At 40.5% G+C, this 18,461-nt stretch overlaps 1 protein-coding gene across 1 annotated transcript in view; it reads left to right on the top strand.

The window, feature by feature from the left end:
* Window positions 1–18,461, top strand: part of LOC124788701 — a 433,390-nt gene that overhangs the window by 385,898 nt on the left and 29,031 nt on the right. The window contains exon 4 of the mRNA XM_047255980.1: window positions 630–683. Coding sequence (XP_047111936.1) covers window positions 630–683 — 54 coding nt within the window. The remainder of the gene's footprint in view (window positions 1–629; window positions 684–18,461) is intronic.

Here is an 18,461-nt window from a genome sequence, read left to right on the forward strand (position 1 = left end):
ACAGGTCACAACTGCACATGCTGAACAGTGTTAAAATTCTATTAACATATGGTCCTACAGTTGCGTCCTTTGTCGAATTACCTTTCATAATAGTACAGAGGTTAGGGATAGAACCATTTACTTTTGTAAGTTAGTATATCTAAAGCACATAATCTGTCACTTTGCATCAAGCAAACCATACACGGGTTTCGGTGGTACAAAAAGGACCATTTAGTGTGCTTCATTTTGGTGCCACAGATGCAGTGTAGCTTGGTGCTAACATCGAATGATTCACTTTCCTAATAACTGTTTTTGTGTATGTCACTGAGACTTGTTAATAGCACAAACTGTCATATTGTATCACACAAATGTTACACAGATTTCTCAAGGCACAAAGAAAAAATAATGCATTTATCGTTCTATTATGAAACTAGGAATTTTGGACATTATCTGATGACCACTGGGTAACACTGGAACCAAAGAAGAAATCTGAATACTGAAATAACGAAATTGCTTATAGTCTATATTTATGAATTTCTTTTGTTGATTGCAGAATGCCTAATTCTGGAACTGTAAATGTCACCAGATGATGTCCGAAAGAGCTCCTCGCGGTACTGTGCCACTGTATGTTCTTTTGTTACTTATTGCAGCGAACCTGAGTCATTCAGTTATGGTGGAGAGGTATCGAAACGGGAACCTGCGAGGTTTGTTGACTTCACATCTATTTGTTGTGTCCTTGTTGCTTTTTCACTTTGGTAGATGTTGGTCGTTGGTCTTTTGTGTCGCATGCGGTCAGCAGACCATGGAGGATGGATGCTAAGTGTACCGTATTCCTGATAACAGAACCTCCTTACTGAACGCTCCATGTCGCATGTTTATCTTCGAATTATTCCACAAACGCAGAAGCCTGTTTTATTATTTCTTCAAGTTAAACAGATAATTTTTATTTTGATACTAGCTTTTGATCCGGAAACGGTAACTGTCTGCGAAATGTTTCTCAGTTTTTCCAGAGTAGATAACAGTGTGTAGGTCATTCGGTGGAATATTAGTTTCGTAACCACTACAAGTTTTTGAGCTGTGTCTTCAACCCTTAGACTCATACGTTTGTGGATTATTAGCTCCTGTGAAATGGTTTTGATTGTTTCTTACCTTCCATAAGAGTATTAAGCCACCAGTAATGTTTACAATGCTCTCCTCATTGCTAGTGATAGACGTTTATTGAATATGATTTGTATTCGACAAATAGGTTAGAACAAATTGCTAAAGAATAACTCCAAGTTACTGTAGTATTACTTTCATTTTCTGTGAAGAGTTAACATTAGCGTCCTTCCAAGGCCACTACGTATTGACTCGTAATTTCCCCATTACTGATATTCAACCTGCATTTTCCAAGTAATATAGGCTACCTTTTCGTGAACCAAGTTTCAAATTTCACATTTATTTAATTCGTTATGGTGACTGCTTTGGGTGTATTTGTTTTAGATTTTCTGTGTTGTATGGTTTGTGTCGATGTGCCTTCACATTACGCCGCCCGTTTCTAGTGTCCTTCCCGTCTCCATTTTATTTTCTATCACAATGAGACATTCCAGAGCCTCTGATCTCTTTGCTGTAGTTAGATCACTGTAGACAAAAATGTAGTTGTAGCTTGCGGCTGCTAGCCAGTACCTGTCCGCGAAAACACCGCCAGAAAGGTCTACTATATATGTTGTAGTTAGTGTGCTTCACTGGACCAGTAACTTTGGTGCCAAAGATACCGTGTAGTTTGGTGCTCACTTCGAATGTTTCACTTTCCTAATAATCGTTTTTATGTGTGTCACTACAGACTTTAAAATAAATTTGAATGTAGTGCGAAGCAAGCGGAATCCATTAAAATTTCAAAACTTTACATTTATTACTGACTTTTTAAAAAAAAATATATGTGTAATGAGCTTATGCCACAAAGCACCGCTTTGCACGTAGTTAACATGAATGAGTTCTTAACTTATTAATACTTCAGAAATATATAATTAAAATGGTTGCATTCTGACCTGACTCTTTGTTCATACAAAGTTATCGTCATGTTCAGTTTTTCGAAAACTGTTTGATGAGAAATATTTACCTGTTCAAATGTCTTCTTTCTAATATTCCTTCGACATAACTCAGCTAGCACTTGTATAAAAAGAAAGAATATGTCTCCAAAGCAATACAGGGAAAGATCGAAAAAGATTTGATCGACGAAGGAAAAGGAAATATTTCGTATCCCAGACATAAAGCGAGATGAGAAACGAACTTTAAAATAGTCAGAAATAAAGTTAACTGAGAAGATTATCAAATTTTAATGTTGTTTAATACCAGATGATGCAAATTTATCACTGAGGCACTGACTTATTCAGTGAACTTAAATTTAAAGCATTTCACGGACGTGATCATGTAGCAAGAAAGATATGTTGACCGTGTGTTACTTTATGAAAATTATTAGGCCAATCAAATGACTGATGACAAGGTACAACTGTGCTGCCTAACCATTTAACATTAACACAGTGCGATGCGGAGTCCAAACGTAACATACAACATGGCCACATAGATGCTGAAACGCAAAATTACTGCTTGAAGTTCCGTCGACGACGATGTTATTAGGGACAGCAACTTCAAATTGGGAAAGGATGGTGAACGATGCCGATCGTACACTTTCAAGGGAAACCGCCATCTTCTCTAATATGAATCCAATGTCTTACCAATACGTTACAGTTATCTAACACAAAGACACTGTTCGTCCTTATGTGGAAAATGGCCTGATGATTCAAACAAAATACAGAGCGTAAGGACAAATCGAAATCGTAAAGTAAAATCATCAGATGATGCGAACATACGATATATATGTGGCACAAAACGTTATTCACTCAAGATCTAAAAATTAATGAGACGTACGTATTTCAGGCAGAAATTTCTAAGAATGTTCGTTTGGATCACAGCGTTATATGGTACTGGATCATATATTGTGGGTAAACCGGAAGAGATTCGATGTGTTCGAAATGTGATGCTACAAAAAATATTGAAAACTAGGTGGATTGTTAAAATAATGAATGAGAAATATCTCCGCAGAATTGTCAAAGAAAGGAACGTATGGAAAGCACTAACAAAAGGAAGGAGCAGGATGATGCAACATGTGTTAAGATATCAGCGAATAATTGAGTTGGAACTAGAAGGAGCTGTATTGGGTAAAAACTGTAAGGGAAGACAGAGACGGGAATACACACAACAAATAAATGAGGGCGCATGGTGCAGGTGCTACTCTGAATGAAGAGTTTAGAACAGGAGAGGAATCCCTGAGGAGGCCGCATCAGACTGGTCCAAAGCACTGATGATTCTGAAAGACATGTGGTACAAAGACAGTACTATTCGATGATTTCAAACGGCCATATTATCACCGGCAGTGGAACAAAATACGAGACCTGTAAGTCATTTTTTTGAGTCATCAGAGTTTCAGAAAAATGTGTGAATTCCAAAGTGACCAAACTGCTGAGTTCATCTGTCCCTAGACTTACACACTACTGAAACTAACTAAACTGACTTATGCTAAGAACAACGCACACACCCATGCCCGAGGGAGAACTGGAACCTCCGGTGGGAGGGGCCGCGCAATCCGTGATATGGAGCCTTAAACCCCGCTGCTACTCCTCTCGGCTTCAGAGTTTCGGTTGCTTCCATATGGTCCTAAAACGTCTGCCGCCTTGTAGTAAACTTTTCATCTCTTTGTACGTCCATCCACTCTGATTTAGCCTGTTTGCAATTCCTATACGTTAGGTTCCCATATTTTCTTTCTTATTTACATTTACATACATGCTCCGCCAGCCACAAATAGTGAATTGTGGAGGGAACCTTTCATCATTACTACACATGCCCTTGCTTCCTTAACTCGCAAGTGGAGTGTTGGAGAAACTGTCATTATGCCTCCGAGCGAGATTTAATCTATCTTGTCTTCGCGGTCCTTAGGCGAAACTGACATTGGTGCCAGTAGAATCGTCCTACAGTCAGCCGCTAAAGCCGGTTTTCTAAATTTTCTCAATATTGCTACGCGGAAAAAACGTCATCTTGCTTCCAGAGACTCCTATTTGAGTTTACGAAGCATCTCTGTAATACTACGTTGTTAATGGAAACTAATGGTAACAAATCTAGCAAGACGATGTATTCCTTTAATCCGAGTTGCCATGGATCTCAAACAGTCGGGTAACACTCAAGGATTAGTCGTACTAGTGTTCTATACGCGGTCTCCTTTGTAGATGTGCTATACTTTTCTAGAACTGTGCCAATATATCGAAGTCGAACATTCGCCCATACTCCTTCTGGAGTTGCGTCATAGTTCATTTCATATCCCTTTGCAGTGCTGCACTTAGATAATTAATCGACGTGACATTGTCAAGCAGCACACGACTAATACTTTACTTGAACAAATACAGGGTTGCCTTTCCTACTCATCTACATTCGCTTAAATTTTTCTGCATTTACACCAAGGAGCCATTCATCACAGCATATTGGAATTCAGTCTTAGCTATCATGTATTCTCCCACAGACACTCAATGACGACACTTTCCCGTTCACTACAGAGTCATAAGCAAACAGTAGCAGATGTTGTTAATCCTATCCGTCAGTTTACATTTCTAAGGAAAGCGACCTTGTGACACTTTCACGGGAAATTCCTGACGATACCTTTGTCTCTGATGAATACTGGCTACCGGGAACAATGTGCTGGGTTCACTTACTTAAGTCTTCAAGCCAGTCGTAATCTGGAAACCTATTACGTGTGCTTAGACTTCGTTAACAGTCTGCAACGGGGCACTGTGTTTCATCCATGAGGTCGACTAGTTCGTCAATCATCAATAGCTTCTTCGTCTTTACTTTCGATATGCTACAGTGTCGTGTCCTGCCGGAAATATTTATTTCTTTTTTTTATATTCCACGCTTCTCCTTAACAACTCTCTGCACTAGGGTATTGTTCACTACCTCAGATAATTTCACTCTCAAATATTCATAGTTTATTTCATCGTATACTCGGATTTATTTGTCCTCTTGATTTCAAGCTGCTGTTTGTCAGCAGGAGACTACGATCTGAGACCGTAGCCACATCCGGGCATGAACTGGAATCCAAGATTTGATTTCTTAATTTTGTGGTACGCTTTATTACGACCATTGTCTCCTGTATTTGCCAAGTACACTTTCTTCTTTTGTGTTTTTGTAAAGGGTACCTATGGTATAATTCTAGAAGTCTCCTTCCTTCCTCACTTCTTCATCGCAGTCCACATTCTGGAGTAACTCTCTTGAATTCTACCCTCTATAGTTGTATTCCAGCCCCTTGATGAAATTACACACCAAGTATGGTCTCCATGAGGGACTCCTTTCTTGGGAGTACGTGGGTAGCAACCAAATGAGCCCTTAGCTAAGTCTGATATTACTTCCTCTTACTTGTGTCAGGCTTTTCCTGTTTTACTTTTATGGCGGTTTCACTTGGACAACTAATGCGTTTTTCACCCGATAAGTATCAGGTTTCGAGGGCCGAGAGTTTCTTTCATTTTCTTTATTTACACTGTACAAAAAGGTATTGCTTCTTCGAAACCCCGTAACTGTCTCTCATGGCAACGCATAAGTAAGAAATTTGGCACCCGAGATTTGTGGTTAGCATATTTGACAAATATCCAATACAATATTTGAATAGTAATAAAAACGTCCTTGAATTCGAGTTAGAACCTAGCTACGGCTTAAATTGTGAATAAAAATCATTAGTAATGGTGACCGAAGGTTTCCGGCATAAGGAGACACCTTCGTACTGCCAGCGGCGCTGTTAAAGAGGGCGGAGGAGCAGGCAGAGGTTCAGAGCACTCTCTAGCCCTTGCGGTAGAAAACTGCTCTAGAAAGCAAAAGAATCAGCAATGATTAACGGCAGGAGGATGCGGAAGGCAATGGAAATTACTGGATTAAAGATGCATAACGTGTATTCACAGGACATTTATTCTGTAATCGGAAAAGTGTCATGATCATCTCTCTATTAACAAACGATTCCGCAGTAATCAGTAGAAGCGTACTGTCAAGTGCCAGATTGAATAACAAACGCAAGGGCAACGTTTTACAAGATGGAGTGTCAAACGGCAGAAGTTTGAACATGGTAGGGAAGGTAGGAAATCTGAAAAGGGAAATGCTAAGACTGATCTAAACACAGTGGGTATCAGTGAAGTGAAATGTGGTGAAGACAAGCATTTCTGGTAAGCCGAGTATAGTGTAATAACAGCAGCAGGAAATGGTAGAACAAGAGTAGGATTCATTATGAATATGGAGGCAATGGAAAGAGTGAGTAACCGTGAACAGTTCAGTGATAGGTTAGGTTAGGTTAGGTTAGCAGGAAATGGTAGAACAAGAGTAGGATTCATTATGAATATGGAGGTAGTGGAGAGAGTGAGTAACCGTGAACAGTTCAGTGATAGGTTTGTTCTCATCAGAATAAACAGAAAACCAACATCTGCAACAGTAGTTCAAGTATACATGCTGATGTATTAAGCAGAAGCTGAAGAAATGGAGAAGGTATGTACGGATATCAGAAGAATCATTCAGTGCGTAAAGGGAGACGAAAATCCTATGGCCGTGGGGGACTGGAATGCCGTTGTACGGGAAGGAGCAGTAGAAAGGGTTTCAGAAGGATATAGTCTTGTCAGTAAGTATGAGACAGAAGAAAGAGTAATTGTGTTCTGCAGTAAATTTCAGCTAATAATAGCAAATACTGTATTCAAGAATCACAAGAGGAGGAGATATACCTGGAAAAGGCCGGGAGATAGGGAGAGATTTCAGTTGAATTACATTATGATCAGACAGATTCCGAAATCACATTGTAAGGCGTATCTACGAGCAGATATAGATTCCGATCACAATTTAGAATGATTAAGAGCAGGCTGGAGTTTAAGAGGCTAAACAAGAAGCATCAGTGCAAAAAGAAGTGGGATACAGAAGCAATAAGGAATTAACTGAAACCCTTGAAGTTTTATGAGGCTAAAGATCCTGCGATAGCGAACAGCTCAGTAGGCAGCAGTTCACTTGAAGAGGAATGGATATCTCTAAGAAGGACAGTCACATAGATTGGAAAGAAAAATATACGTACAAGGAAAGTAATGATATAAGACGCAACAGGAGTCAATAGGAAAGGGAAACGGGATATGGTGTTAGAAAAAGAGTGTAAAAGAAGACTTAAGATCAAATAATTCAGTAGGGATAGACAACATACAATCGGAATTTGTAAATTTATCGGGGGGTAGTGGCAACAAAACGACTAGTCAGGTTGGTGAGTGGAATGCATGAGACTGGCGATATACCATCAGACTTTTGGAGAAACATCATACATACAATTCCGAATACAGCGAGAGTCGATAAGTTCGAGAATTATCGTACAATCATCTTAACTATTCAAGCGTCCAAGCTACTGAAAAGAGTAATACACGGAAGAATGGAAAATAAAGTTGAGGATGTGTTAGATGACGATCAGTTTGGTTTTAGGAAAGGTAAAGGCACCAGAGAGACAGTTCTGACGTTGCGGTTGTTAATGGAAGGGAGACGTTCATAGGACTTCTCGATCTGGGTTAAGCATTCGACAGTTATGTAAAATGTGCAAGTCTGAGAAAAATAGGGCAAGCTATAGAGAAATACAGTATGTTCAAGAACTAAGAGGGAAGAATAGGACTGGAAGATCAAGACGAATTGCTCAGGTTATAAGTGGTGTAGGACAGGGATGTACTTTTCCCCTCTACCGTTCAATCTATACATCGAAGTAGCAAAGACGGAGATAAAAGAAAGAGTCAAGAGTGAGATTTAAATTCAAGCAGAAGAGATATCAATAATAAGAGCTGCTGGTATCATAGCTGTCCTCGCTGACACTGAAGAAGACTTATAGGTTGTGTTGAATGGAATGGTCTAATGAGTACAAAATATGGATTCAGAGTGAATCGAAGAAAGACGAAAGTAAGGAGAAGTAGCAGAAACGAGAAGAGCGAGAAACTTAACATCAGAATTTTTCATCATGAAGTATACGAAACTGCTGGATTATGATACCTAGGCATCAAAACCGTCCTTGACTGATGGAACAAGGACGACATAAAATGCAGAGTAGCGCTGAAAAAAAGGATATTCCTGGCTAAGCCTAGTAATGTTAAAGATAGGGCTTAATTTTAGAAGCTGTGCAAGAGAAGAGTGTTGAAAATTAGGTGGCTGATAATGTAAGTAATGAATAAGGAAGAAAGGAACATGTGGAAAAGACTGATAAGAAGAAGGGACAAGATGACAGGACTTCCGTTAAGAGATCATAGTATAAATTTCATGGTACTAAAGGTAGCTGTAAAGGGTAAAACTGTAGAGGAAGACACAGACCGGAATGCATCCAGAAAAAATTGAGGATGCAGGTTGCAAGTGCTACTCTACGTTCAAAAAGTTGCCCCATGAGAGGAATTCGTTGAGGGCAGCAACAAACCAATCAGGAGTACGATAACAAAATAAAGGGCCTACAAATATTCTCTGTAATGACGTAAAAACGTGACGCTCTGCGACGTCATCCTCGGGCTCGTCGACGCATCAAACAGCAACCTGGTGGCACATGCGATAAAAAAGCCACCGCTCAGAAGTTAATGTGGCGTATAAGATGGGTTAATGTTGTCTTTTTCTTTTTTTGGTCAATAGTCTTCTGTCATTAGTCTTCTAACTGGTTTGATGCGGCCTGCCACGAATTCCTCTCCTGTGCATCCTCTTCATCTCAGAGTAGCACTTGCAACCTGCGTCCTCAGTTATTTGCTGGATGTACTCCAACTCTTTCTTTGCCCTCTAAGCTCCCTCTAGTACCATGAAAGTCATTCCCTCATGTCCTATCATCCTGTCCCTTCTCCTTATCAGAGTTTTCCACATATTCCCTTCCTCTCTGACACTGAGCAGAACCTCCTCATTCATTACCTTATCAGTCCACCTAATTTTCAACATTCGTCTGTAGCACCATATCTCAAATGCTTCGATTCCATTCTGTTCCGGTTTTCCACTGTCCATGTTTCACTACCATACAGTGCTGTAATCCAGACGTACATTCCCAGAAATTTCTTCCTCAAATTAAGGCCGATATTTGATATTAGAAGACTTCTCTTGACCAGAAATGCCCTTCTTGGCTTTTCTGGTCTGCTTTTGATGTCCTCCTTCCTCCATCCGCCATTGGTTATCTTACTGCCTAGGTATCAGAATTCCTTAACTTCATCTACTTCGTGTCCATCAATCCTGATGATAAGTTTCTTTCTGTTCGCATTTCTACTACTTCTCATTATCTTCGTCTTTCTTCGCTTTTCTCTCAGTCCATATTCTGTATTCTTTAGACTGTTCATTCCGTTCAGCAGATCATGTATTTTTCTTCACTTTCACTCAGGATAGCAATGTCATCAGCGAATCGTGTCATTAATATTCTTTCACCTTGAATTTTAATTCCACTCCTGAACTTTCTTTTATTTCCATTATTGCTTCTTCGATGTACAGATTGAACAGTAGGAGCGAAAGGCTATATCCATGTCTTACACACTTTTTAATACGAGCACTTCGTTCTCCGTTGTACACACTTATTATTTCCTCTTGGCTATTGTACCTATTGTATATGATCCGTCTCTCCCTATAGCTTACCCCTACTTTTCTCAGAATTTCGAACATCTTGCACCATTTTACATTGTCGAACGCCTTTTCCAGGTCTACAAATCCTACGAACGTGTCTTGATTTTTCTTTAGTCTTGCTTCCATTATTAACAGCAACGGTAGAATTGCCTCTCTCTTGCCTTTACCTTTCCTAGAGCCAAACTGATCGTCATCTAGCGCAGCCTCAGTTTTCTTTTCCATTCTTCTGTGTATTATTCTTGTAAGCAACTTGGATGCATGAGCTCTTAAGCTGATTGTGGGGTAATTCTCGCACTTGTCAGCTCTTGCCGTCTTCGGAATTGTGCGGATGATGCTTTTCCAAAAGTTGGATGGTACGTCGCCAGACTCATACATTCTACACACCAACGTGAATAGTCGTTTTGATGCCACTTCCCCCAATGATTTTAGAAATTCGAATGGAATATTATCTATCCCTTCTGCTTTATTTGACCTTAAATCCTCCACAGCTCTTTTCAATTTTGATTCTAATACTGGATCCCCTATCTCTTCTAAATCGACTCCAGTTTCTTCTTCAGGCCATTCTTCATCCTCATAGAGGCTATCAATGTATTCTTTACACCTATCCGCTTTCTCTTCTGCTTTTAACAATGGAATTCCCGTGGCACTGTTAATGTTATCACCCTTGGTTTTAATGTCACGGAAGGCTGTTTTTACTTTCCTATATGCTGAGTCTGTCCTTCCGACAATCATTTCTTTTTGGAATTCTTCACATTTTTCCTGCAGCCACTTCATCTTAGCTTCCCTGCACTTCGTGTTTATTTCATTCCTTTCATCGATCAACTGAAGTATTTTTTCTGTTACCCACGGTTTGCTACCAGTTACCTTCTTTGTACCTATGTTTTCCTTCCCAACTTCTGTGATGGCACTTTTTAGAGATGTCCGTTCCTCTTCAACTGTACTGCCTACTGAGCTATTCCTTATTGCTGTATCTATAGCCTTAGAGAACATCAAGCGTATCTCGTCATTCCTTAGTACGTCTGTATCGCACTTCTTTGCGTATTGATTCTTCCTGACAAATGTTTTGAACTTTGAACTCTTCGTCACTACTATGTTGTGATCTGAGTCTATATCTGCTCCTGGGTACGCCTTACAATCCATATCTGATTTCGTAATCTCTGTCTGACCATGATGTAATCTAACTGAATTCTTCCCGTATCATCCAGCCTTTTCCATGTATACCTCCTGCCCTTGTGATTCCTGAACAAAGTATTCGCTATTACTAGCTGAAGTTTATTACAGAATTCAGTTAAACTTTCTCCTCTCTCATTCCTTTTCCCAAGCCCATATTCTCTTTTAACCTTTTCTTCTACTCGTTCCCCTACAAGTGCATTCCAGTCCCCCATGACTATTAAATTTTCATATCCCTTTTCATACTGTATTACCCTTTCAATATCCTCTTACACTTTCTCTGTCTCTTCATCTTCAGCTTGCGACGTCGGCATATATACCTGAACTATCGTTGTCGGTGTTTGTTTGCTGTTGATTCTGATAAGAACAACCATGTCACTGAATTGTTCACAGTGACACATTCTCTGCCCTACCTTCCTGTTCATAACGAATACTACTTCCGTTATTTTCTGCTGCTGAGGATATTACCCTATACTCGTCTGACCAGAAATCCTTGTCTTCTTTCCACTTTACTTCACTGACCCCTACTGTATCTTTATGGAGACCTTGCATTTCCCTTTTCAGATTTTCTAGTTTTCCTACCACGTCCAAGCTTCTGACATTCAACACTCTGACTCGTAGAACGTTATCCTTCCGTTGATTATTCGATCTTTTTTTGTCATGGTAACCTCCCCCTTGGCAGTTCCCTCCCATAGATCCGAATGGGGGACTATGCTGGAATCTTTTGCCAAGGGAGAGATCATCATGACAATCTTCAATTACTGGTCATATGTCCTGTGGATGCACGTTACGTGGCTTTAATGCAGTGGTTTCCATTGCCTTCTGCATCCTCGAGCCGTTGATCATTGCTGATACTACCGCCTTTAGGGGCAGTTTTCCACTCCTAGAACAAGAGAGCGCCCTCTTTGAAAAGGCCGTTGGCAGAATGAGGGGTGGCTTCTTATGCCGAAAGTCTTTGGCCGCCAATGCTGATTATTCACCAAAATTTATGCAGAAGTGGGATTCGAGCCCGAGACTGAAGACGTTTTATTAGGAATTAAAGACGCTACCCCTGGAACACGGATATAATGATGTCATATTGGCACCAAATTTCACCACATTTCTGCATAACGCCATCATGGACGTGTCACACGATGGTAATGTCGTCACACCCCCTCTTACAGGCATTTCACTCTTTCACGCATCTACAATGGATGTCAGAACGACGAGACTCAATGTTGGAATCTTGCGGTTTCCTTGTGGGTGGTCCAGGAATTCATTTCAGCGACATCGTCCCTCAGAATCGACGTGAAACGTCCTTAGGAGATGGCATAAAAGGCGTCAATTAAACCACCGCTTCCCTTGGGGGCGTTGACTACCACAAATTTCGCTGGCGAAAACGACAAATCGCAGTGCGATGGGCAACAGGACTACGTTCTTGACAACGTTCGACACCACTGGCACCCCCGGACAGCTCAGTCCTACTCTAAGGACATCTTTTGTCAGCAACCCCATGGAAAGTTAATTAATCCCATCGAAGTGTACTTCGAGTACAACATTTACTTTCGTATACTAGGAGGACCATAAGGGACAGCTAAAAGCAGTTCGACGAAATTTGAAAGCGATTATAAGTAGCAAAGAGTGTTTATGCTTTTTCTTTCATGATGTTTCGCGCACTCCTGTGCGTGATCATGGTGGAGTGCAACATTGACACGTGCGTGAATCAACCGGCGAAGCGTGCCCCTAAGCCCTCCCCCCCCCCCCGCCCCCCCCCCCCCCCCCCCCACAATCTCGAGAACGCCCTCGGTGTCACCTGTGTACCCTTTTCGAACATGTTCAAGTTTACTCCGACACCCATTTAACTGAGTGGCGCCTCGTGGCCGCCCTAGCGCCTGAGGACAGGCAGCAGCAGAGGCTTGTCGAAGGTGTCGGAACGTCTTCCTGTTGCTCATCGCACTGCGGCTTGTCGTTTTCGATTGCGAAAGGGTGATTTTATTCACGCCCGTTATGTCACCTCCTGATGTCTTTTGGTGTCGATTCTGACAGGCGGTGTGTCTGAAATGTATTCCTCCGTTACCCATTAGAAAACTTCTGACCCCCATCGTGAAAGCATTAAAAGAAGGGTTGAAATATAGGTGACAGGAGGTGTGGCGACCTTCCTATCGTGTGAGGTGACCACGATGGCGTTGGGTAGATTTTTGGTAATATTTACCACCATTGTGACATTTTTAACCAACGTTACATGAATTTTAGAGCTGTGATCCTTTTTCGCATGTGTCGACATCTTTCTGTTTGAAGTGACGCCGGGTCCAAGGATGAATCGCAGGGCGCAGAGCACAAGGTTGTTAGTATCTTAGAACCAATGGAAGACAGTGGAAAACAATTACGGGGTTTTCGAAGAAGATTTACTTTTCTGCGCAGTGGGTCAGAGGTTCTGAACAGACTCTGTATCTTTAGCCAAAAGATACAGAGTCTGTTCAGGATCAAAATTCTGAGAAACGTCCACTGAAATTTGAAGAATTTAAGTCATCTTTTCAAAGAAACCCTACTCCCACGTCCAAGAAGAAATGAGTTGCGTTACCTCTGCACAATCCATGCGTGAGTGCACTTTAAGTAGCCAACGGGAGAGGATAAAAATCGAGTTTCCCGGGGCCTTTAAATAACCGGAACGTATAAGGAGGATAACCCAGAAGGCAAATGCTGGTCCTCCAAGAAATGAGGTTGGGCAGATGGCTGATAAACAGCTCTCCGAAAACACACACTACTCCTAGTTCCCGAAGAATCCTTGGAAACAAGATGGTCTCAACAGGAAGCGATAGAGTCATGAAAAAGGTCAAACGAAAATGGATGAACGGATACATCGAAGTAGCAATCTGGGTTTTGAGAGGATTTCCCAAAAATAATTAGCAATTAATTTAATGACATGAATATCGATGCTCTAGCAATCACAGAAACTGAAAGTGAGAGGTAGTAAATATTCAGAAGAAACATTGTATTCTATAGTGGAGTTGAACAAAATGAAACAACAAGCAAAATCCTAGCAAGTATTTCTGCATATGAAATGGATATAAGGAATCAAAAATTTCACACACTTATCGAAAAACTCCTCAGTTAGACTGGTACTGAGAAGAGGCAATACTCCAGTATTAACCTATATGCACCATAATAAGCAAAAGAGAAGTAGCCTGGAACTCTCCATGACAAAGTACAGAAGAGACTGAATAAATCCAGTATTACTGATCAAATTATTATGATGGATGGTATCAATGCCAGAATACGAAATGCCCAGTAACGAATACTATGGGGATTGTTAGAGAACCGTTATGTAATGAAAATTAAAAAAAAATAGATTTTGTCACTTGAAATAATCTGAAACTAACGAACTCACATTTTAAGGAAAAGAGATATTTGTACTTGGACCAGCAGAGGCCTTAGATCTATAACATCTTGGTAAATGACAAGATGTTTATAATTTATACTTGCTTGAAGAGCACAGCATCAAACATCTTTACCAAAGCAGATTAAACATAGTACTAAAATACTTAAGCGACCCTACACTGAGAATATGGAATATTATACAGTAAGTAGAGAAGAAATATCGGTAAACCAATCGCAAGAAAAGAATAGAAGGAACATTGGGATACATTTATTTCTAATATCGAGGATGATGATAACATGAGACATCAAATGGCATGTAACTTTAATGACATTAAACACAACAGATGAAGAGAAGATACAAATGAACTACACTGGAGAAGAACAATATGTAAATTGTACACAGGATTAGAGTATGATGATACAGCAGAAGTTACTGATACCGAACCATTAGATGAGAATGGATTCGATGAACTGAAGTCTGACGAAATACAAGAGTAGTATGAAGAGTTTGCGAAATTACCACCAAATGTCAGCTCTAGCGCAACGAGGTTCCCCCGTAATAATAGGTCACACTTTAAACGATCAGTGTTTTGGGTAGAGATTCATCGTTAGAACGCATCTCCGTTGTTGTTTCAGTGTAGTGATTTGTGAAAGTGGGAATAATCAAGATTCGAGCAATGATTACGTACTTCGTAAAGAAAAGTATGAAAGCAAAGGAAATTTATGCCGAATTTCCAAACAAACGGGGGAATTATTGTCCTCTATATTAAACTGTTCCTAAGTGGACCAACTAGTTAAAATTTGATTGGAACAGCTTAGATTATGATCCGCGTAGTGGTCGGCCAAGATGAGCCACAACCGTAGAAATTGACATAGAGAACCACCGACTGGAAGGACGAGAAACTGCTGAAGCCCTAGGGATGTCATCTGAGCGGACATACAGTGCAACCAAATAAGAGACAGTTATCTGCTAATGGGTGCCGAGACTCTTAAAGCAGGATCAGAAACGCATCAGGATGAATACGTCCGAATAATGTTTGACCCGTTTTCCGAGTAACCATATAGATTTTTTGCGCCAATCGGTGACCACGGCTGAAAGATGTATCGACACCTATGCTCCGGGGACATAACAACACCCGAAGCAGCGGATTTACCGCCACCAAAGGAAACAAATTCAATACGGTTGGCCGGAAAGGTCATGCTGTCAGTATTAAGGGGAGCGAAAGGGATTCTGCTGACAGATTGTCTTCTCACTAGTCAAACAATTACGGGACAACACTACATAACATCTGCCTTAACATCATTTAAGAACAGAAAAAGTGACAAAAAGAGATGGTAGTAATGCTGAATTGTTATAATATGGAGGACTGATGCTACACCAACTGCTGCTACATCTTTTCAATGAATGATAGAAGATCAAGAGTATCCCCAAAGCCTGGAAGACTCCTACAATGATACCAGTTCTTAAAAAAAAGGAGATTAACAGATACGCAGTAACTACAGAGGCTTAAGTTTGGTGGGCACAGCATACAATATATATATGCTAGTATTTTAAACAAAAGATTTAAAAATAGAAGGCAACTAATACTACACGAGCAAGAAATGCGTTTTAGTAAAGGACGCTCCACTATAGATGGAGTTTTTATTTTACGGAAAATGACAAAAAACACAGATAACATAACAAGAAAGACATAAAAAACATACATTTCTTACGTTGCCTTTACTATATTTAAAAAAGCTTTTGACAATGTCAATAGAGAGAAACTCTTGGAGATAATAACGTATCGCAGGTATCCGAAATATCGAAGAAATGCGATGAAAAGCTTATATCACAGCACGACTATCGCTAGATTTCAACGGAAAAGTGACTGATGACATACCAACTGACAAAGGAGGAGACAAGACTGCTGCATCTCAAAGCTTTGTTCAACATTTATATACATGATATAATGCGTAAATGGAAAACAGATTTTTTAAGATATATTTACGTAGACAGAAGAACTCTCCAACAAAACTCTCTATATCTTAACTAAGCAGTGATCTTAGCAGATAAAGAAGAGGACCAGTAGGAAGGAATTTACTTACTGAAACAAAAGAATAAGACAATGACCTTCATGAGGAAAGAACGAAGTAGAACCAAAATAATGATAGAAGTAAACCAATCACCTAGGATGTGACAGATCACATATGGCTGCAGCAAAGATATATAAATTAAACTCTGTAAATTCAACAAGTATGTGGAAAAATTAGCAGAAACCTTAAAACAATACTAGGAAATATAATTCTACGAAGTGTTGCAGTCCCCACACTATTGTATGGAAGCGAGATCTGGATGATTACCAAAACGCCAGAAACACGTATTCAGGCACAATAAATGAAATTCCTGAGACGAATTAAAGTTTGCATTGAAGAAAACCGAACAAGGGTTCTAGATAGTAGGGAAGAACGAAAAATTCTTAGTCCAAATGATGACATTCCAGATTATAGAAGAAAGTATAACGATCACCTAGAAAAAATGGAGAGTGAGAGACTCCTCTTAAAAGCTAGAACTTATAGGTGCTGAGGGGGCAGAGATAGAAGAAGACCTCAGCAACGATGGGTACCGTAACAGACAATTTCGCCTAATATCTGAAGAAAAAGAACCAGGAGGAGGATGAGATCTCGTAGAATTTCCGAATGGAACGAAAAAGACGTAAATGCACGGACAAAGGTATGATTACAGCTTCAGAAACAACGGCTGATTTATTCAGGAGAAAGAACTTCACAAATTGAACAAATCAATAACATTTTTGTCCTCCTCTGGCACTTATGTAAGCATTGGTTGATGTTGCTGGTTGTGCTCCTTGGAGATGACGTACCAAATTCTGTCCAATTGGTGCTTTAAATCTTGAAACCTCTAGATGGTTGGATGCTCCTAACGCTCTCAACTGGGGAGAGATTCGTTGACCTTGCAGGACAAGGTAAGGTTTCAGAAGCACGAAGACAAAATGGGCATTATCTTGCTACAATGTAAACCCAAGATGGCTTGCCATGAAGGGCAATAAAGCAGGCCTTAGGATATCATCGACGTATAGCTGTGCTGTAAGGGTGCAGCGGATGAACACCAAAGAGATCGTACTATGAAAATAAATGGCACCCCAGGGCATCGCTCCTAGTTGTCGGGCCTTGTGGCGGGCGACAGTCAGACTGGTATCCCACCACTATCCGGAGCGCATCCAGACATTTCTTCGGCCTACAATCTCATTGACTGTAGTATAATTGTCTTCAGTGATGAGCCCTGCTTCGAACTGAACACCGATGATCAGCGAAGACTATCTGAAGTCGCCCCAGGCAGCAGTGGGATACCAAGGCGCCATATGGCGCGACAACCACGAAAGATGCTCTGGGATGCTATTTCGTTCGATAGCAAGACCACTTTGGCTGTCATCTGAGACGCCATTACAGAATGGCAGTACGTCGACGATATTCTACACCCCATTTTATTGCCCTTCTTGACAAGCCATCATAGACTTACAATTCAGCAAGATAGCGCCAGTCTGCACATGGCGAGAGTTTACATTGCTTATCTTTGGGCTTACGAAACTCTACATTGCCGAGCGAGGCATACGTGCCAGAGGATGACCAACGCGTTACTGACTTGTTCCATTTTTGAAGTTCTTTCTCCTGAGTACATCATCAATTTTTTCTGAAACTGGAATCGTTCGTTTGTCTCTACATGTACATGTAACGATTCCCATCCTGTTCTCATAATTTCTACGGGGTGCGTCGTTCTTTTTGTTCGTTAGTGTGCTTTTTATCCATTTCTCTTTTTCCATCTGCTTCCGATGTGGTTATGTAAACATGTAGAATGGTCGTTTGTATTGGCTCAGTCTAAATTCTTCGATTACCGTCTCTGTCATTCTACCTCACGCTGTCGTTTACCTCACCTTACCTTCTTAAAATCTATTACACGATTGTCTGCAGATGTACGTATCACTCTATAATTATGTAACCAGAAATCTCTGACTTATAACTTCACTGCACTAATACCTACCAAATCTAATATTAGCCTGCCCATCCCTCTTCTCCAATTCTCCAGTTTATTTATATCATTTAGACTTCTAACATTCCACGTGCTACTTCGTGGAACGTTAGCCTCATTCTTTCACTTCTTGATAACCTCCTCACCCATTGGAATGTGGATAACGTGATGTTTTTTCATACCGACATCGATTGGAGCCTACTGTTCTGTACTAAGAAAGGGCCTAATGTCAGTTGCTGCCATGTTCTCGGTAATTTTGGTAATATGGCTTCACAGTTTTTGCAACATC

This window comes from Schistocerca piceifrons, chromosome 3 (assembly GCF_021461385.2).
Source record: "Schistocerca piceifrons isolate TAMUIC-IGC-003096 chromosome 3, iqSchPice1.1, whole genome shotgun sequence".
In the NCBI taxonomy this organism is placed as follows: domain Eukaryota; kingdom Metazoa; phylum Arthropoda; class Insecta; order Orthoptera; family Acrididae; genus Schistocerca; species Schistocerca piceifrons.